This window comes from Martes martes (genome assembly GCF_963455335.1).
Source record: "Martes martes genome assembly, contig: scaffold_353, whole genome shotgun sequence".
Lineage (NCBI taxonomy): Eukaryota > Metazoa > Chordata > Mammalia > Carnivora > Mustelidae > Martes > Martes martes.
The window spans coordinates 29,288-49,881 of NW_027666466.1; the positions used below are offsets into that span (position 1 = coordinate 29,288).

Genomic DNA, 20,594 nt, shown 5'->3' on the forward strand with positions numbered 1-20,594 from the left:
AATGACACTGAAAAGCAGAAACAATGATTCCTGAGCATTGTTGGCTGACAGACTGCCTCTGTGGTCATTTACTGTACTAACTTGAAACTCAATTGAAGACAACGGAAGACACCTCAGATGGTGACTGGTCACCGGGTTAGTAAGCTCTTCTTGTCATATAGCAACTAAGATCATCACCTGTCTCCTCTTCAACTCCCAGGTGAGGAGTCTACGATGACGCAGCTCCACTGACGCCATCCAACTCGCTCTTGTGCTGCCTGAAGAAATGCTCTCCGAATATCTTCTGAAACAGAGGGAAGCTTTGTTGTGCCTCTGTGTACCTTTTATTTCCAACATTTCTGCATGCATTTGTGGCTTCAACAAGCATTTGAGAAAACTTTGTTATCAAAACTCTTCATCTAGACATGTGACAGCTGGCTTTCAAAGATAACAAAACTGTGAAAATCTATCCGCACTTCCATTTTCATTGCATGCATTATCGACGTCAGCATGTTCCCAGGGCAAGAATGAGGGGGTTTTACGAGGGTTCTGGAATGCTAGAAATGGCAATTAAGTAGGTTCCAGAAGTTAAGACTAAAGCTGAACAGCAGTCCATTCTGGACACACTAGAAGGCTGAAGGCTAATTTCAGTGCATCTAAAGATGCAGAACAGAACCAGAACACCTCTGCCCACCACACCCCAATTCATCCAACTAGCTAATGGCTCTGCTACTGCCAACCACAAGGACACACCAAGATCTCTGTGCAGAAGGGCCTCCTCCCTGGCTCCGCTTTACCTCATCTCCCCAAACTCCTAGGAGGCTTTTTTTTTTTTTTTTTAAAGATTTTGTTTTTAGGTAATCACACCCAATGTGGGGGTCAAACTCACAATCCCGAGATCAAGAACTGTATGTGCTACTGACTGAGCCAGCCAGATGCCCCAAGGAGGCTTTTTGAAAAAAAATTTATGCATCAGTTTATTTATTTGAAACAAATGCTTTGTGCTAGTAAGTAGAGCTGATTTGACCTCTGGAAATCCCATTTTTCCTTTTATAACAAATAACAAGAGCTTAGTTCCATTTTTGCTCTAGAATTACAGGCAGGAAATGACGTTAAGAAAGTGGTTAACACTTTAATTCAGTGATTAAACACGAGGCCAATTCCTGAAAATTTCAGAGTTGACTATTTAGCTAAGGTGACACAAGTCTACAAAATACACGAGCCAAGAACTAAACCTACTTCAAAACCCTGTTTCCAAACATACCGTGGTCTGGAAGTGCGAGCAGGTCAGAGTGCCAAACAAACAAACTGCGCAATATGAAGACAGAATGATGTGACAAACTTTACGATCTCTGGAGTAATTACAAATGTTTAATAAATGGTCACTAAATAAATAATGATGAGACCACTCAAAGTTTCAGGCCCAACATTAGATTCTCAAGCCTACAGTGTTCAAGAAATTAAACCACCCAACTGTAGAAGTTGTTTCCTTATAGGCTGAACCTATAAAGTAATGAAAGGCAGGGAGAGTTTTTGGTAATATTTAATCAAGACAGAAATCAAAGATTATAAATCTATAGTTTTATTAAGACAAAAACCGACAATGTGGTATGAAGTTTACATTTAAACAAAGTTTCCACAGAAACCTAACACATGCCTAAAAAGATTTTACAATGGAGTTCTAGAATGCAGGTCTAGACGATGTCAAGAACTGATGGATCTCATGATTCAAGACAGCATTTTGGGTATTAGTTAATTCTTAGGATTAAAAAAATTTTCTGTTTTGTGTTTTAAAGTGAACCACTGCCCTAGTATGAAAGTTTAATCTTCTCCTGAGACCAGGGCTTTTGAAATCATTCGCTCTTGGAAGTGATTCAGTGAACTTGTGCTGTCAGTGACTGAACTCTGCCACCAATGATTTCAGAGTTCAAAGTTCAAATAACAGGCTCCAAGAGTTTTCCACCCTAAGAGCAGGGGCCCTTGTCTTTCTCTACTCTCCCACTTTCTACACCACCCACTTCCCCTCCCCAAATACCTCACAGCCAGTGGTGTGGTTGGACAAGCTGATGTCTAAAACCTCATAATTGGAAAAGAGTCTTCTTATCAATTTTGAGAATTAGCACCTCTAAGACAGAACAATCTGCCTATGAATACACTCCAATTAAACTCCCTCTTCAGCCAGTTTCCATCCCCAAAATGGCAGCTTTGGTAACTTATTGACTGGCTTAGTCCTCTGTCGGGAACAGCATTAAGCTCAGGCAGGGAACACCTTGGCTTATAAATTTCAGGCATTCACAGCTTTTAAACAGTCTCTCACAGTCCTCATTTAGGTTGCCAATGACATTTTTTTGAAAAGATAAAATATTCTGGACACAGAACCGAATCACCACAAGTTTGTTCTTTCCATTGTTTTACCATTTCCCCAATCAGGCCCAAATTTTAACAAAAATGATCCTACCCATCTCTGTTCCTTCCCACCCCCAACCCTCCCACCCCAAAATGATACACCAGTAATAGCCAAAAACTACACACATGCTACGCTGTAAAAATGCAGAGTTAACACTATTGGGAAGAAGGCTGTGGGTTGTGGAGATGCGCTTTGAAGATCTACAGTATCTTTTGCTCTCCCACACACCCATTCTGCAAGTTCTGTCCTTCATGGAAGGCCCTTTGCCTTTCTCAGCAAAGTACAGAATGGGCTGCCTTGCAACACTTCTCTTCCCTCCCCTCCACTGGGATGGATGTGCAAACTACACAGCATGGAAAGGCTTTAAAGCACTTGGGCTGCTGTAGGGCACAGAAAACGATACTGGCTCTTCAAAGGACATCTTCTCAAGCCACCTCTATGGTGTCAAGTAGAACTCCTTCCCTCCCCACTTGAAACCCACAGTCAGATGTGACAGGGGCAGGTACTCAGGAGAGTTAATTCTTGTCATCTTTTTTGTCATCATCCTCCGAGGGGTAAGAATGCCACGTCAGCCTTTCCTCATAGAAGGATATGACCACCTGTGGGCACTTGACATTGGCTTCCTTGGCAGGGACTAGGTCAGCCTCATCAGAATTTTTCCTGCAGAACAAAGCAGAGAGACCCTGAGACCAGGTGCTGGTGGTCTCCTAACTTGGATGACACAAGGAATAGGGCTTTAAGAGTATTAATTCCAAAAGAGTAGCCTAGGGAAGAGTGATAACATGGCCCAAGCAGCATTTAGTCAAGTGACATCCGCAAAGATCTTCTGTTGAAAATCCTCTCTGGGCATCTTTGTTAAAAGCTAAGTCACTTAACTCAATCTATCACATCTGAACCTCCAGTCAAGGCCAGGAAAAAAACATGACTCTCAGATTCTTCAAGGGCAGAAGAGAGGCTTTCACACTCTTCTAAAAGCCGTATCCCGGCTTTATAATAGAATTTAATACCAGATTGGGCAGTAAGATTTAATACCACTGGCTCTAGCCAATGCAGGTGGACACATTCTCACTGACTCATAATTACACTGTTTAACGTTACCAAATGCCAAGCTCACACAGACATTCCACAACTCCCAGGTGCTTTGAAATGGTGCTTCAACACTGGGAAGTAGAAAATAAGGGACTGTTACATAACTCTCTGTATTTTTCTGGACTTTAAAATGGTTTCAAAATTTGAAAATCACATACATATTACAAAGGACTTAGGAATAAGGCCACTGGGAATCTCCTGGATGGGAGCAGTGGCATTAGGGCAGTTAGCAGTTCTATGATGGGCTCTCTGATGAGGCACCACACCAAACTTCTAGTACCCAGCAACAGATAAACCAAAGCCAGAGAGCCCAAAGTACCAGGGTTGACTAAGCTGGTAAGGTATGTTTTTAAACAATGGACTGAAGAGAATGGGAGGAAAAAGGAGTGTAATAGTTGGGAGCCTGAAGCAGGCTGCATGAAAACAACACTTTCTGAGGGAAGTTCAGTCAACTCACAGCAAAGAAATATTTGGTATTTTGGAAACAGACAAGTATCTCAACTCTCCAGGAAAATCACCTTAAAATGAATTCAGGTTTATAATCAATATCCAATCTTTTTATCTTAACCTGTAGAGTTACATTCAGGTAAAATCTTTACAAATAGCGGTAATTCAACCAAAAGGAATGTAATCTTAGACAAGATAGAAACAGTACTGTAACTCAGACTGGTCACATGCAGACAGAGAAAATATACTCTAGTTGGACTATAACTCCTAGTATCAATCCTTTTATCCCAAATGCACACCTTAAAAATGAACTTTTCTCCTATAGGCTAGCAATAAATCAGCTAAAAGATCTGATTCAATGAACATCTAGGGAATGCAAAATAAGAAAAAAGAGTTTCACCTAATTGTGACATAGCCTTTTAGTAGTGTCAAAGTTAGGCCTCTCTGGCCACCTTCTAAACCAGGAGAACTGGTGCAGACAGGAGTTTCAGAGAAGTTTCTAGACTGACAAAAGGACAAAATCCTCAGAATGCTGCCTTAATTGGCAAAAGTTTAGAATCATTCGCTCCTAATTTATATTTTAAGCACAATGATTGAGACCCACATGGGCGGGGTGGGGGGTGCGAAAACGACGCAGGACAGGGATGGGGCACAAGTTATTTTTCAACAAGCAAGAAAAGGGTAAGAAAGCCTTCCTTTGGACAGAGAATAGGGAGATTTTAGAGAATCTGGGGTCACAGTTCTTGTAATTCCAACACAACTGTTTTCATTAATCTGTTTCGTGGAGTTACTACCACTGATATACTTCCAAGGGGGGGGGGGGCGCGCGCACAGGTGTGTGCCTTGCTCTATGCTCAGTAAAGGGGACTTGCTGACCCCTACTGGCTGATCCTGGAATTACAGAATCTGCACTAAGGGGAAAGGATCTAACAATTAAGGACAAAGACCTACCGAAATTCTCAACTAACCCTGAGAAGTTAACAGAACTTCTGAACCTGGGGCCAGCCCGATCTTTATTAAGGAGGTAGTACAAGGGGAGGGTGGTTCAATCACATTTCATTCCCCCCCCCTTCGTTTACATAAGTGAAATGTGATCCTTCCCCATACCTTCTCCATTCTGGATTTTCTCCCACCTCCTAAAAAACTGGGCAAAGATCTGAGAATCCTAAGGGCCCCTACCTGTAACTCATGAGTCCAGGTTGGCGGTCAGGCCGAGGGTCACTATCGAAGGACTATGCCATCTTAAAGATTTCACACTTGGGCGACTGGAATTTCGAAGGTCCAGCTCTTTTCTTCTGGCATGGAACAGATGGGGAGAAGAAAAAAACCACCACACAGAGCCACTGGCAGACTCACCATTTCATCAGGAACATGAGTTCTCCACTGGAGTCTGTAGCTCCAATAATCCGCTCTGGCTCCAAACCCCGGGCAAAGCCTCGTGGCTTTTCTGACTGTAAGAACCAGATGGATGGAACAACTTTAATTATATGGGACTGTTATCCAGACTGAAGTCACTCCTGCTTCTCAGATTAATATAATCACACTTGTCAGTATTTCATCAATACCTTGGCTCCAAGTCATAGGCCTTTTTGCAGCCTTCTGAGTGATTCTTCCATCAAGGTCCTGAGGTTCCCCATATGTAAAAAGGGACATACATCTCAAGCAAAATAATTTTCACAACTATTTCTTCACCCTCAGAAGATAACTTACTTTAAGGTAATGAACAGATGAACCTAGCAATCTCACACCCATAATGATTACAACATGAAAAACTATCTATCTACAAGAATGAATTTACCTGTACTTACTATTCTTGAACCTCAGATAAAGTAAATATACATTATTTACCAGAATGAATCCCCAAACAGTTTGTAAGCATTAGCCTAAGATTCAGAAGGAATGAGATATGGCTGCTGAGGTCCAAGAAGCAGCTGAATGAGAGTGCTTACATTTAAAAATTAAAAGGGCTTTCAGCTTGCCAGCAGTAGAAATTCTGGCTAGTAAAAATTCTTCTCCCCTTACCTCTTCTTTCTTCTTCTTTGGTTTGCTCTCTTCTCCCTTATCTTCAGAATCAGAGTCAGCTTTGCGTTTGCCTCCCTCTGATTTATCTGTCTCGTGTGCTGTTTTCTGTGACTGCAGAAACTCGGCAATGAGATCAGGGCAATCCAAGTTCTCTTCTGGCTCCCACGTGTTATCCTCACTGAAACCAGAGGGCACAGTGAGTCACACTTTCCACTCAAAGTTAGCACACTCACACTAAGGAGACGCACAGGATGACGAGAGCTGGTATCCTTGGAAAAGAGGAGTTAATGATAATGAGTAACCAGATTTTGCCCAAGACCAAGAACTTGGCAATGCTGAAATTTCTTGGGGAGGGGGACTTTTTAATACAAACTGAAAGCTTAGAAATTTGTCTTCTTCAAAGGAAAGTTACTGTTTGCATACTTGAAATGGTCTAAAGCCTGTACATAAAACTGCTTCTCAGAAATCACTGTCTTGCATTATAGCACTTTGCACATGTAGATGGTTTTCCTAATTAGACTGTAAGCCATGAAGGCCAGGCCTGGGTCACATTACCCATCAGAGCACTCTAGGCCTTGCACATTACTAGACTCCTGAGAAATAGTCAGTGACTAAATGAATGGATTTAGGGGCACCTGTGTGGCTCAGTCGTTAAGCATCTATCTTCAACTCAGGTCATTGATCCTAGGGTCCTGGGTTCAAGCCCCACATTGGGCTCCCTGCTCGGTGGGAAGCCTGCTTTTCCTCTCCCACTCTCCCTGCCTTTATTCCCTCTCTGGCTATCTCTATCAAATAAATAAAAAAAAACCTTTAAAATAAGTAAATGAATGAATGAATGGATTTACCCAGGTTAATGAAACTTACTCTGAGAACCCCTTCCACTTTAGGAGGTACTCCACTTTGCCCTTTACCACTCGACGATCAAGAACTTTTTCCACCACATATTCCTCTTCCTCCTCTTCTAGCACCTCCTCCACTTTCTTCTTGTTTTGTTTCTTCCCCATAGTGCCCGCCAGCTTTCTGGTCTAAAGGGTGACGCTGCTAAAGTGTAAAATAAAAAGGGCGTTAGGGCACACTTTTCTTGGCTAGGTGAATATTTGGATGGTTAGAAATCAAGGGACATTACTGACTTTAATAGCATATGCTGTTTATGTAAGAGTGTTCTGCCCATTCAACTTCAGTATAAAATAGTTTCCTTATCTATTCAGCTAGAAAGTTAGTGCATAAACAGCCCCAACCAATCTCATAGCAAAACTTCTTTATTCTTGCATATCCACTTAAAACTTTTTTTTTTTTTAAAGATTTTATTTGACAGAGATCACAAGTAGGCAGAGAGACAGGCAGAGAGAGGGGAAGGGAAGCAGGCACCCTGCTGAGCAGAGAGCCCGATGCAGGGCTCGATCCCAGGACCCTGAGATCATGAACTGAGCCGAAGGCAGAGGCTTTAACCCACTGAGCAACCCAGGCGCCCCACTTAAAACTTTTATACCTAGGGGCTCTTGGGTGGCTCAGTCGTTAAGCATTTGCTCAGGTCATGATCCCAGGGTTCTGGGATTGGGATCAAGCCCTGCATCGGGCTCTCTGCTCAGCGGAGCCTGTTTCTCCCTCTCCACTCCCCCTGCTTGTGCTCTCTATGTCTCTCTCTGTCAAATAAATAAATAAAAACTAAAAAACAAAACAAAACAAAAAAACCCCACGCCTTTTATCCTAAGGTTTTTTTTTTCCTTTTAAGATTTCATTTATTTGTTAAAGAGAAACAGAACAAGCAGGGGGAGTGGCAGGCATGCAAGACTCGATCCCAGGACCTTCAGATTATGACCTGAGCTGAAGACAGGTGCTTAACCAACTGAGCCACCCAGGCATCCCTATTCTTTCTAAGCTATTATGTTCCCAATACCCATTTTACCATAGAGCATGGTATCTAAAATATTAGTTAAACTGAGGGTGCCTGGATGGCTCAGATGGTAAAGCGTCCAACTCTTGTTTTCAGCTGGTCATGATCTTCAGTAAGCAGGGAGTCTCCTTCTCTCTCTCTGCTCTTCTCTCCCCTCTCCCGCCCCCACCATGAACTCTCTCTAAAATAAATGAATAAAACTTTTAAAAAACAAAATATTAATTGAAAGCAAGGCTCCTGAAAATAATGTACACGTATCAGACTTATATACTATAACCCTCTGATCCATACTTTCATATTACTGGACTTCAACTTTCACAGTGTGAAGTAGTTTGTTCAATTTTTAAACATCTGGCTTAATTTCCCCCCATTTCTTTGCATTGTTAAAACACCTCTCCTGAGGGGCGCCTGGGTGGCTCAGTGTTAAGATTAAGCCTCTGCCTTCGGCTCGGGTCATGATCTCAGGGTCCTGGGATCGAGCCCCACATCACGCTCTCTGTTCAGCAGGGAGCCTGCTCCCCCCCCACACACACCCCGTGTCTCCCTCTCTGCCTACTAGTGATCTCGGTCTGTCAAACAAATAAAATCTTTAGAAAACAAACAAAGAAACAAAACAAAACAGAAAAACACCTCTCCTGAGTCTCAAGGTTCTTTATGCAGTCTTTTCTGAACGCCACCAATGACTTTCAACTTGAAAGTTTCTTGTTAGTTTCTTATTCTATTTATGAGGTGGAGAAAGACTTATAAAAATGCCAGAATGATCACAAAATCCTCTAAACTGGGACACTGCAATAATCTGGAAAATGATAGGAAAAAAAAAGAGATAGTTATCACAGATAATAGAACCTGAGTTTATTGTTTTGTAAAATACATCTCCAGGCTGGGTGACTTCTGGTGCTTAAATCCTAGTCCCCTAGAAATCTATTTTTAGTCCTTCAAATACAATTCTGACTGCTGGTAGGCTTAATGCATTTGTTTACCAATTTGTGTCAGTAGGTGGCGCCATAAGATATCAATACAACAAAACTGAGCTACAAAACTGGCCAAAAACCTGTAAATTGATGGATCACAGTTGCCCACAATGAGATACAGAAAATCAAGGGGCGCTTGGGTGGTTCAGTGGGTTAAACCCTCTGCCTTCAGCTCAGGTCATGATCCCAGGGTCCTGGGATCCAGCCCCGCATTGGGCTCTCTGCTCAGCAGGGAGCCTGCTTCCACCTCTCTCTCTCTGCCTGCCTCTCTGCCTACTTGTGATCTCTGTCAAATAAATAAATAAAATCTTTAAAAATATATATATATAACAAATTTTCATAAAAGTCAGGCCCTGTGTTATCTACATTAATAGCTGTATCTGTCTTACTCACAAAAAGCAGTTACTGCCCATCTAATCCTGCTACTAGGAACCAAAAGGGTCAGAACAGCTTCTGGTTTGTCTTTACTACTACTGCAGGCCTCCTCTCCATCATTAGCCTGATCCCAAGCAGGAAGAGTCAAGGAACAGAGACTATATCCTTTAGGTTAAGAAAACCCCCCCAAAGGGGGAAATCTACAGTGAAACCTCCTTTCTTTACTCACTCAACTCATTTTCTTAAGAGCAACTCAAAAAAGTGAAGAATGTAGAAATCAGACTCCTGCTTCTTTCTGAGCTTTCTTACCTGGCTCATCCCAACATCTATCTCAGATGGAGGTATTCTCAGAGATTCTTAGCCAGGGTTCCCAACCTGGGTTTTTCCCTTATTTATAGGTAGTTCTCTAGGGTCCTGAATAAGGTGTTTGTCAAAATCAGTGAAGTAGATTATAAATGCAACCCACTCTTTCTATAGAATCTAGCACCTTCAGACGAGCCCAAGAGGCTCCCTTAAGTATTACAATGTGCCAATGTTTCCAAATGGATTTTTTTTTAAAGATTTTATTTTATTTTTGAGAGAGAGGGAAGGAAAGAGCTCGAGTAGGGGAGGAGCAGAGGCAGAGGGAGAAGCAGACTCCCCACTCATGACCCAACCCAAAGGCAGACACCTAACTGAGTCACCCAGGCAGCCCCCAATAGGATTATGTCAACAGAAACCCTCTTTTCCTGAATATGGTAGCCTCCAAACACTAGCAGGGACATCCAGAAAGAGGACTCTCAGTTGGAATTGCTTGGCAAGGAAATCTCAAAGTAACTCAAATCAGTATAGTAGCACAACAGAAAAGGGCTTTTTATCAACACAACTTGCCTCTCCCCCCTAAGCATCCTGGAAATCAAATTATGGCACCAAAAGTGCCATAAACATTGAACAAATGGTCAAAATTTATGACAGACCATCACAAGAGGAGTACGTTAAAGGTGAGCAGTTCTGGATTAACTCAGAAACCTTAGTCCTTGGACCAGTCTCCTTAAGGCTTATCCCTATGTTGCAAGACAAAAAAACCTAGAGTTAATTTAAGCTGTTATAACTTTTATCTAAATATTTACTGGGATGGGACACCTGGCTGGCTCAGACTGTAGACTGTGACTTCTTGATCTTGGGATTCTGAGTGTAATAAGACCCACATTGGGTTTAGAGACAACTTAAACAAACAAATAAATTTACTGGGTCTGCCACATTTTAGGCTGCCTAGAAAAATATACTTATATTGAAATTTAATTTACGAAGTGCTACCTCATTTGATCCTCAAAACAATTCCACGAAACAAGCCACTCAGGTATTACCAACACCTCATGGATAACATAACATTTACACAAAATAAATCACCTAAGGTCACATACTTAGGACATACAGCAAGGCTGAGCTCAAAGCCCTGATGCACACACAGAACTAGGAGCTAGCCACACTCCTGTAGTAGGGAGGGAGACTTCTCTTCAGCCTGTACAAGGACAGGACAGAGATTACTTTTTCTTAGTATTTTATTTATTTGAGAGAGAGAGAGCATGAGCATGGGGAGGTACAGAAGAAGAGGAAGAAGACTCTCTGCTGAGCAGGAAGCCTGATGTGGGGCTCGATCACCAACCCCGGGATCATGCCCCAAGCGAAGGCAGACGCCTAACCTACTGAGCCACCCAGGACAGAGATTTCTTTAAATGGATATTCCCTACAATTTGTCATCAGTAAATAAGGAAGTGACTGATAATGATTTTCTTTCAGAAAAGAACTTGTGAGGTATAGTATTAAAAAACCAATGATTCTTAACTGGTTACTGGAATACAAAGGTTTTCGTTGTTAAATCAGCAGGCAGTAACAAAGCCTTGGTTGTTAGTCCCCCAGCAAGTCTTTGGAGCCTTAAATTGGCACATGCTAGATGGTGTGGAAATTTTGCAGTTTAATACCTACACCAAGTAGGCTGGAGAGAGTACCAAGAAAATGCCAATTTTAGAAACCAAAATTTATCTAGAGTGTCCCAATGAATCCAGAGATGGTATAAACCTGAAGAGCCACAAACTCAGAGCTCTATCAAGAGGAAAACAAGCACTGTCCCGATTCTCCCCCTACACACCCTCCACCAGGAGTTTAGAAGCTAGAAAAGAGAGAGAAACAATGCTACTTGAAAGCAGAAGGCAGTACAGTATCAGATACAAGAGAAGAAGGCATTTTGTTTTGTTTTTGAGGAGCTGCTACTGATTTCTTGCCAGCTTGAAAGATCAAATTCCAGATGTCAGGACAGGTAACTATCACAAACCTCTGAAATCAAAGCAATAGCGCTTTGAGCTAAATGCTAAGGAGCATTCAGAATGTTGGTTTGGTGAAGTGACCACCTTTACTAAGAAAGAACTCACAGGAAAGCAGACCTTGAGGAGAGAGCTTTCTTTCATCTACAGATGAATCAGAATCACCCATGGAGTTTATAAAACTGGCATCCAGATCCAGCGACACAGAAAGTAGGGTGTGCATTATTTTTAAGAAACACTGTTTTTGTATCTGTAATATAATACATGTATTCATATTCAATTACAAAAATATTTAATGTAGGAAATCAAAAGTTCCTTGGCCCAAAACCTGCCAAAGCCTGTTCTCATTCTTCTATACATAAACTAACACAGATAGACATTAAGTGCAACAGATTATTATAGTTCTACAACTTGCCTTTTCATACTTTGACACTGTTCCATACAGATCTCAATTAATAACAAGCTGCACGGTATTCTGTATTGTAAGGACACATCATACTAACCATCACCTAGTCAGGAAAATTTGGGTTGTTTCAAATTTTCTATTATAACAAACAATGTTGCTTTGACCATGGCATCTGCATCTTTAAAACCTCCTTAGGTGTGGGGCGCATGGCATGGTGAAGCTGTTAAGCGTCTGCCTTCCGCTCAGGTCAGGATCCCAGGGTCCTAAGATCGAGCCCAACGCCCTGCATTGGGGCTTCGGACCAGGATTTGGGCTCCCCGCTCAGCAAGAAGCCTGTTTCTCCCCTCTACCACTCCTCCTGCTTGTATTCCCTCTCTCGCTGTCAAATAAAATCTTAAAAAAAAAAAAAAAAAGCTCCTTAGGTGATCTGTGTGACTCTTGACTTTAGGGTCATGAGTTTGAGCCCCACAATCGCCATACAATTTACTTAAAAATAAATAATTAATAATATAATTAAAAGCTCCTTAGGTGATTTGATGCATATCCTTGGATAAAAGCCACTGCTGTAAGAGGACTGGGAGAAACTACATTCCTCAGGTGAAATGACACACATTTCAGACATAAATCAATTCTTATGAGTCACTTAAAAGGCAGATGAACATTTTACTTTTTCATAGACTTGAGAGTAAGGTTGGAGCAATAAACTGATGCTCTTGAAAACAAAACCTTCTCTATTATCACATTCAGCATTATTTAATCTAGACCTTTTCTGAATTAGCAATCCAACAGGAAGAGCACTGCCTGAAGGATCCTCACAGTTCCTTTCATCAGAAGAAAGCTAGTATGAGGACAAGATGGTATCTTTCCTGTCCCTACCTCTCAAAACAACTTTATGCCTACAGGCAATTATATGTATTTGCTAAATAACTCAATTTCCAAATAGATGTAACAACCCTCATGGGATTCCTCTGAGGTGAGCTTTTATGACCTTCTGGTATTAATGATCTATTTATATATTTGCAAATATGTCCTATTTCATTAATTATTTACTGCTTTAAGCTTAAAGATAGCTTTTTGAAACCCAAGGCATTAAGTACTCAAAAAGAAAACAGCACTTCTATCCTGCGTGCATGACTGAAATTCACAGCTAAGTTTTTTAAAACTGGAGAACAGCTCCAGAACACACTCAAGAAGAACCCAGGTCTGGCTGTTATGAAGGAACCAATAATTATGAAACAGAGAAACCAAGATCTCATTTCTAGATGACCAAGAGAGAAGAGCTGCCAGAAACTGAAGAATCACACTTCATATACCTGAAGTGTAGGAATTTCTTCTGCTCTTCCTTTTATCTGGCCCACACAGGAAAATAAAGTAACAATGCTCTTGTAGTAACTGGCAAAAGGGACATAACTTCATATCAAGAAAGATAAGATAGGTGAGAAAGAGTAAATTCTGAACACAATGTAAAGTTTCAACAAAATGGTTTATTTGTGGGGTGCCTGGGTGGCTCAGTGGGTCTGCTTCGCCTTGGGTCATGATCGTAGGGTCCTGGGATCCAGCCCTGAATCACGGTCCCCGCATCTGGCTCCCTGCTCGGCGGGAGGCCTGCTTCTCCCTCTCCCACTCCCCCTGCTTGTGTTCCCTCTTTGCCAAATAAATTAACAAAATCTTTAAAAAAAATTTCAGATCTCTTCAAATCATTATCCGTAAGCATCTGAGCTGAAGAACACTACACCTAACCTATCAATCATAATTACCTTGCGCTTTGACCCATTCTTTCACGTGACCGCTTCCCTTACCTAAAATGTCACGGTCAAAAGTTTCCTTAAGGCCCCAGACTAAGTTTAGGTTATTAATTCTTCCTATGAACACCCTCCTACAGTATTCATCATTTAACAATTATCTATTGGATGGGGCACCTGGGTGGCTCAGTGGGTTAAGCCTCTGCCTTCGGCTCAGGTCGCTCAGGTCGTGATCCCAGGGTCCTGGGACGAGTCCCACAGCGGGCTCTCTGCTCAGCAGGAAGCCTGCTCCCCCCCAACCTCTCTGCCTGCCTCTCTGCCTATTTGAGATCTCTGTCTGTCAAATAAATAAATAAAATCTTTAAAAAAAATTTATCTATTGGATACCTATTATGTTTAAGGTGCTAGAGAAACTGGGTGAGCAGGACAGACAAAAAAAATCCCTGGTCTCTTAGAACGTATAATCTAATGTGGATGAGCTGAGCACGAGTGGGTGTATGCGCATGCATGTGCTGGCAGAGAAGGGCACACACAATAATCAAGAAGGTATTAGCGATAAATGCTATGAAGAAAGTACCTTTAGATTAAGTAACATTTAAACTGAACCCAATGACAAGGAGACAACTTGGCAAAAATCAGAAAAACACACCAAGTTGAGGGAATAGTTGATTCAAAATCCTGAAGTGAGAAGAGCTTGCTTTGTCTAAGGAACAGAAATGTGACCAGGTAGAAACAGCCATACTGAAGGAATGGCCAGTGAGGATAACATGATAATTATTGTGCATATCACTCCCCATATCAGTCCTTTCATCTAGCTCCCTTCTCCAATCCTTATTTTCCTTCTGCCTCTTTTTTGCCTCTAGCTTAGGTTTAAGACCTAAGCATTAATGACCATAAAAGTTTATAACTACAGCTCTTCCAGCGTTTAATACTATCTATTTAAAACCAAATAAAATCAGTAAGCATTTACTAAAAGCCTGGGTGGCATACAGGGGGACCAACTCACTCTGGCAAAAGCACTGAGAGTTCCATATTGAAGGGACCCTCTCACACCCAGACAAACCGAGCTGTTTGTTGAGGCCAGCAGGATACACAGCTACACAAGCAGCACAGGCTTTTGAAAAATCCCTTAATGGTAAGTAATAACAACATAATAACTAAAATTTGGGATGCCTGGGTGGCTCAGTCAGTTAAGCGTCTAACTTCGACATGGGTCGTGATCTCGGGGTCCTGGGGGCGGGTCCCACGTCTGCTCTCCACTCAGAGGGGAGTGTGCTTCTCCCTCTCCCTCTGCCCCTCCCTCCCCAGCTCGTGCTCTCTCACTTTCTCTCAAATAAATAAATAAATTCTTAAAAAAAAAACAACAAAAAAACCCTAAAACTTATTGAATACTTAAAACTTAATGTATATAAAGGCATTGAATGCAGTAACTCTATTAGACCCATTTCATAAATGAGAAAACTAAGGCTTATGACAATTTCCCAAAGCCCCCACAGCCAAGCCTGAAAGATAAAAACATACAAAACAATGCAAGTTGAACTCTATTTCAATAAGAGAAATCATAAAAGTATATAATAACTAGCAAAAGAAACATAAGCAATAGTAAGTAGTCACAAAAGCACTAGAGGGGCTTGGAAGAGTAAATGGCTAGGGTGATTAGGAAAGGTTTTGGAGAGTTGGGATTGAAGCCAGGCTCCAACAGCATTTGAAAAGGTGGACTGAGGAGGGTAATTTGGCCCAAGGAACTGTTGTGAACAAAAGCAATGAGGCATGTCTGAGGTAGATGGTGTGTAAACCAGTTTGGGCGGAGCAGGCTGAATAGGAAAGTGGTAGGTAACCGCTAAAAAATTTTCTACAAGGTCCCTCCCTTCTCCTTAAAACAAAAAACTCCTCAGTGCAACATCTAACACCCTTTGGTTCCAACCATTTCATACTTCTACTCCCTCACAAAACCTACACTCCTGTCAAAACTATAACCTGAACATATCCTTGGACATTTCCTCCATGCAAGGCTTTAAGTAGCGTTCCTGTCCAACACCAACAGTCAAAATCCTAGCCATCCTTCAAGACCGTACTTAAACACTACTTCTGCCATGAAGCCTAGTCAAGTATTATTTCTCTTCTCCTTGTGGCTGCTAAAGCAATTTTTTTTTTCTATTTTTACTCAGACACCCGATTAAAGGCAGGTTGTAGTCCTGTGTAACATGCTGAACCTTCCTTGTATGGACAGTAAGGATGGATCTCAGACTCCAAAACTCAGGGAATAGAAGTCCAAAGTTGTCAGTGTTTTAGGGAATGATCAGTAAGTGGAATCTCATCTGCAAGCCCAAAACGTAAAACAAGAAAGAAGTACTCCTTTGCTGAGCATTAGCAACTATATACCAGCCATCAAAAGGCAGGTGAAGGCATGTGTGATATATACTCCATTTGTAGTCCTCTTAACTCACGTTTCTAAACTGCTGTTGGCCTGTTCATTAGCTATGGCTGTTTGAGAGGCAAATGCTTTCCAGCTGGAAAACTTTACTGAGTAGAAAACAAGAACTGGTGCCACATACCCAGAGAAGAAGTTTCATTTTTAAAGGAATACCTGCTCTTGAATTCCAGGACCAGGACTAGAATACTGGTGTGTTAGTAAAATTAGAATTTTATCCGAGATGTGTCCAGAAACTTAGCTACCCCCTTTCAGTATGCTGATGTGGATGAACCGACAACACAGTTTTGGGCTGAGGGGCCACAGGGATGTGCAAATATTAGTAGGACACGGTGATAAACCTGAAGCAAGTCTTTTAGTTTAAGAGGAAATAAAAATGATGAGAAAGTTAGACTACAGGGTGCCTGGGTGGCTCAGTTGTTGGGAGTCTGCCTTTGGCTCAGGTCATGATCCCAGGGTCGTAGGATCGAGTCCCCACATTGGGCTCCCTGCTCAGTGAGGAGCCTGCTTCTCCCTCTCCCACTCCCCCTGCTTGTGTTCCCTCTCTCACTGTTTCTCTTTGTCAAATAAATAAATAAAATATTTAAAAAGAAAAAAAAAAAAGAAGAAGAAAGTTAGACTAGAACTATGGCTAAACTGGAATTAAAATCAGAGACGAAAAGCATTCACAGATAACAAAACAAAACCAGACTATTGACACTAACCTCTCAAATACCACAGTTCGGTTAGGCCCTCAATGTGTTAGCTATTATTAAAGAGAAAGGCACAATTTCACAGACAAATCAGGCAGCTCCTTCTAAAGGCACTAAAGATTTAATACAAGTTATTCAATGCAAATACTGAAATAATCTTAATTTTGTCCATATGTGAATAACTTCTCCAATTAACCTTTAAAAGGCTATTCAGTTTTTCAGTAGACATCACTATCTGGAAACACTATTTAACTTTATGCAAAGAACGCAAAAGATTCTTCATGATACTTTCAAAACAAAATATTCAAACTATAGCTTGCTGTTGAAACCCAGAACCTGGGACCTCTCCTAGACCTTGAGTAAGGTATTTAAAATTGTCACTTACATAATCTACACACCAAGGTGAGTATATTAAAAACAGAGGCTATGACAAGCATGCCAAGGGCAACAGTTACAGTCCGCCCAATGTCACTCATCAAAGATAGGAAAGCTTATTATTTAAGTGCACATTAACTCCTTCTGAGCCCTGGGTCAGGCTCCCTGCTGATCCGGGAGCCTGCTTCTCCCTCTCCCTTGGCCACCCCTCCCCCCAACCCACCTTTGCTCTCCTGCTCTCTGTCAAATCAATAAATAAAATCTTAAAAAAAACCACAACCCACCTCATTCTGCTAGCACATGGAATTCTAAGATCTCAAAGTCATATCCATTCATTCAATAATCTGAACAACCTACTATGTGTCACACATTTAGAGGAACAAGAAGCATACACAGCCCCATCTTATGTGAGCCTATACACTAACCATTAGTATTTTGTTCCAAAAAATCTTGAGAAATAACCTATAAAATGAAAATCTATCAACTCTAATGCACAATCTGTTATATCACCAGAGGTAGTATATAAACAAGGTTGAGATTATGATGGAGAAACTACAAGAAAAATGACAAAAATGCATCAATTCTCTTTTTAAATGGTATGAACTCAAAAAGAAACATTTTCCTAGTCCCTAAAATGGGCACAAGATACAATGGTTGCTTTTTGTTTTTTTAAGTTTATTTATTTGTAAGTAATGTCTACACCAACACAGGGCTTGAACTCAGGATCCGGAGAAGAAGAATCACATGCTCTCCTGACTGAGCCAGCCAGGTGCCCCTATTTAATGGCTGCTTCTTTTCAGACGTTTGGTTAGAAAAGTATCAGTATCCTGCAAATACAAATGCATACTGCTAAGGTATCCCTACTTGGTCCCTTTAAACCAAGAAGCTGGAAGCACCAGGCTATTCACTATTTACATTTTTACTGAAAAAACAATTCAGGCTACAGCGACCAATGAAGAAAAATGGCACCAAAGGGAAAACTGGAAAAGAATGAGGATCCTGAACCTGCCCTAAAGCTTTATTAAGGTGTGACCAGTTCCAACAAATTTCCCTCTCAATCACACTACTTACAATATAAATATCCCTAAGCACTTCGGGAGGAACACAAGCACTCATTTCCCCCATTGTATTCGTGCTTCCATTCCAAAACCTTGGACCTTTTCAGAGCTCTTCCAAACTGCTGACAGGAGTCTTAATACAACCCAGGAGGCTTTCTTACCCCAAGCCAGGGTTTCCAGTATAATTAAATCTTTTTGTAACCTCCACCTAAATCAAGTTAAACCAATACAAATCTGCATAGAAGGCCATCCATGAAAAACCTTCATCTGAAGTTTTGAAGAAGTATTGCTCATTTTGCATCAAAATTTTCCAACAACAAAGAAAGGCTGGCTAAATAAATAAATAAATAAATAATCACAAGAGCCTAAGAAACAAATCCCACAATCTCACTAACTTTTCCTCTTCGTCTCCCCATTTCCCACATCACCTCACAACCTCTCTAATTCCTTAAAGATGAACTCATCCACACGCTTCTACAATTTCACTGCCCTTTGTGAACAGTGACGATCCCAGATAAAAACTTATGGAACTGTGAATCAAAACAAGCGTTGCACTTGGGACTTTTTAACTCCCTGAAGGAATCAGAGTGAAGACAGTAGAAAATATGGAAGAGGAAAGAAATCTGGTTTTGTCCTTTCTTCACACATTATTCTTATAGCCTCCCCACTGTGCGAGGGTCCATCAGGAAGCAAAGGCGGCCAGTTTTCCTTTCCCCTTTAACTCCCTACAGAAACACTCGCGGGGCCTCCGCCCTACTTACCCCAACAGCTCCTCCCCCTTTAGATCCAAGCCTGGCACATAACTGCCCCTCCCTCTGCTAGCCCCTTCTCCAGTTTAACCAACAGGTCTCCTCCCCAAGTAGCACACCTAGGGCTGCCCAGTCCCCTCTACTATTTCCTCGAAGTTACTTCTCCTTAGTCCGGCGAGCGTAATGCCTCTGGCAGCGCTGGCCGGACCCATATTCTCAGGTTGCCTTCGAAACCGAGGGTCTCGCAGTCGTCACCCCCACGCAAGTCCAAGCATCAAGGCTCCCCAGCCTGTCCCCTTACCAATTTATTCGAGTGTTTCCTCCCCAACGCAATCCGGCAGCCGCCCACCCAACAACCCACGTAGCATTGTCTTGGTCTACCCAGGCCCAGAGGAACAACCCGCCAGAGCTCGGCCCACCCCAAATCGCCTCTATCTCAGGCAGAGTACGCAGCCCGCCCCGCCCTCTCCATCCTTCTCCCGCCTGGCGCCCGACCCCCTGCACCCGGCGCGGAACTCAGCGCGGGAAGGGTGCGGGACCGGGCGCGTTCCCCGCTCCCAACCTCCACCGCAAGAGCGCGGCCCCTCACCCAGGGCTCCCGCCTACGCCGCCGCCACCGCCGCCGCGCGCCTCTAGCGCCCGCTCCCCCCTCCCGCCCCGCCCGCTTCCCCGCCTCTAGCGGGCTCTTTACCTCAGAGCAGCGCCCAAGAGCCCGAGAGGAATCGGTGCCGCGCTAATGGCGCGTCGCGTCTGGCCAGCCGGAGGAGTGGCGCCCAGAAAAGCAACAAGCCGGTGGCCGCAGTCGAGCCCCTCACTGAAGCGGCGTACCGCAGGCCCCGGCCAACGGCCCTCCCCTCAGCCGAACAAAAGAGCCTCGCACTCGGCGCTGCCCGCCTCCCGCACCGCGCAGGCGCGACGACCCTCCGCACAGCACTGTGGGACTCGGAGTCGGTCCCAGACTACAAGATCCGAAGTGCTGCGCGCGTCCTACGCCGCCGCCGCCGCGCGGAGTTTGCGAGGGTTTCGGGGAGTTTTAGTGTTTTTAACTGCAAGCGCCGCCGCGAAAGTAGTTTTTAGAACGTTGCCGCCTGGAGAATTGGAACTTGTGGTTCCACAAGCGAGCTCCATGGTGGTTGGTCCGAAAAATCAACCACTTCTGGACAGTAATTCACATCCTCGAAAATGTTTAATCGAAATAGGTTTCGAACCAGAGCTTTATCAAATCAATAATTTACGTAATCCTCAGTTTCCGCCTCAAATTTGTTTAAAAATCCTACTTCCCCTTCGAGGTCTTGCCTGACCCTTTAGACTAGTTTAGGTCCCCCTGGTAGTTGTCATCATGGCATCCTAAACTTTACCTTTTTCATCAGCTGTGTCAAGGGAGAGCTCTAGTGCGCAACCCCTTAACCTCCCTGAGCACTTCTCCACCCAGCCACCTCCCAAAACATAGAAATAGGTAAAAACCGTAATTGTTATTCTTTGAGACAAATGGTTTGGTTCTGATTTCAAATATATCGCTGTCCCAGTTCTGTTCATATTGGAAATTCAGTCACGTCATTCACCCCACTTTATTGTCATTAGTTAATATCTGTCTGCTGGTCTTGAAACTTCCCTAAGGGCAGAAATTTCGCCTTGTGTTGTTCACTGCTCTATAACT

At 42.7% G+C, this 20,594-nt stretch overlaps 1 protein-coding gene across 4 annotated transcripts; it reads right to left on the bottom strand.

Moving 5' to 3' along the window:
- Nucleotides 1–1,545: 1,545 nt before the first annotated feature.
- CBX1 (chromobox 1) lies at nt 1,546–19,845 on the bottom strand. Of its 4 annotated transcripts, none has more exons than XM_080831450.1 (5): nt 19,629–19,845; nt 6,809–6,985; nt 5,945–6,122; nt 5,279–5,373; nt 1,546–3,046 (listed from the first exon to the last, which is right to left on the bottom strand). In XM_080831450.1, exons 2-5 carry the CDS (start codon nt 6,946–6,948, stop codon nt 2,902–2,904), a joined length of 558 nt encoding a protein of 185 aa, XP_080687576.1. In that variant the 5' UTR covers nt 6,949–6,985; nt 19,629–19,845; the 3' UTR covers nt 1,546–2,901. The 4 variants fall into 4 exon arrangements, with proteins under 4 accessions (XP_080687576.1, XP_080687578.1, XP_080687577.1 ...); XM_080831452.1 differs by having other exon boundaries at nt 6,809–6,982; nt 19,629–19,841; XM_080831451.1 differs by lacking the exon at nt 19,629–19,845 and adding an exon at nt 19,527–19,596.
- Between the last annotated feature and the right edge of the window lie 749 nt (nt 19,846–20,594).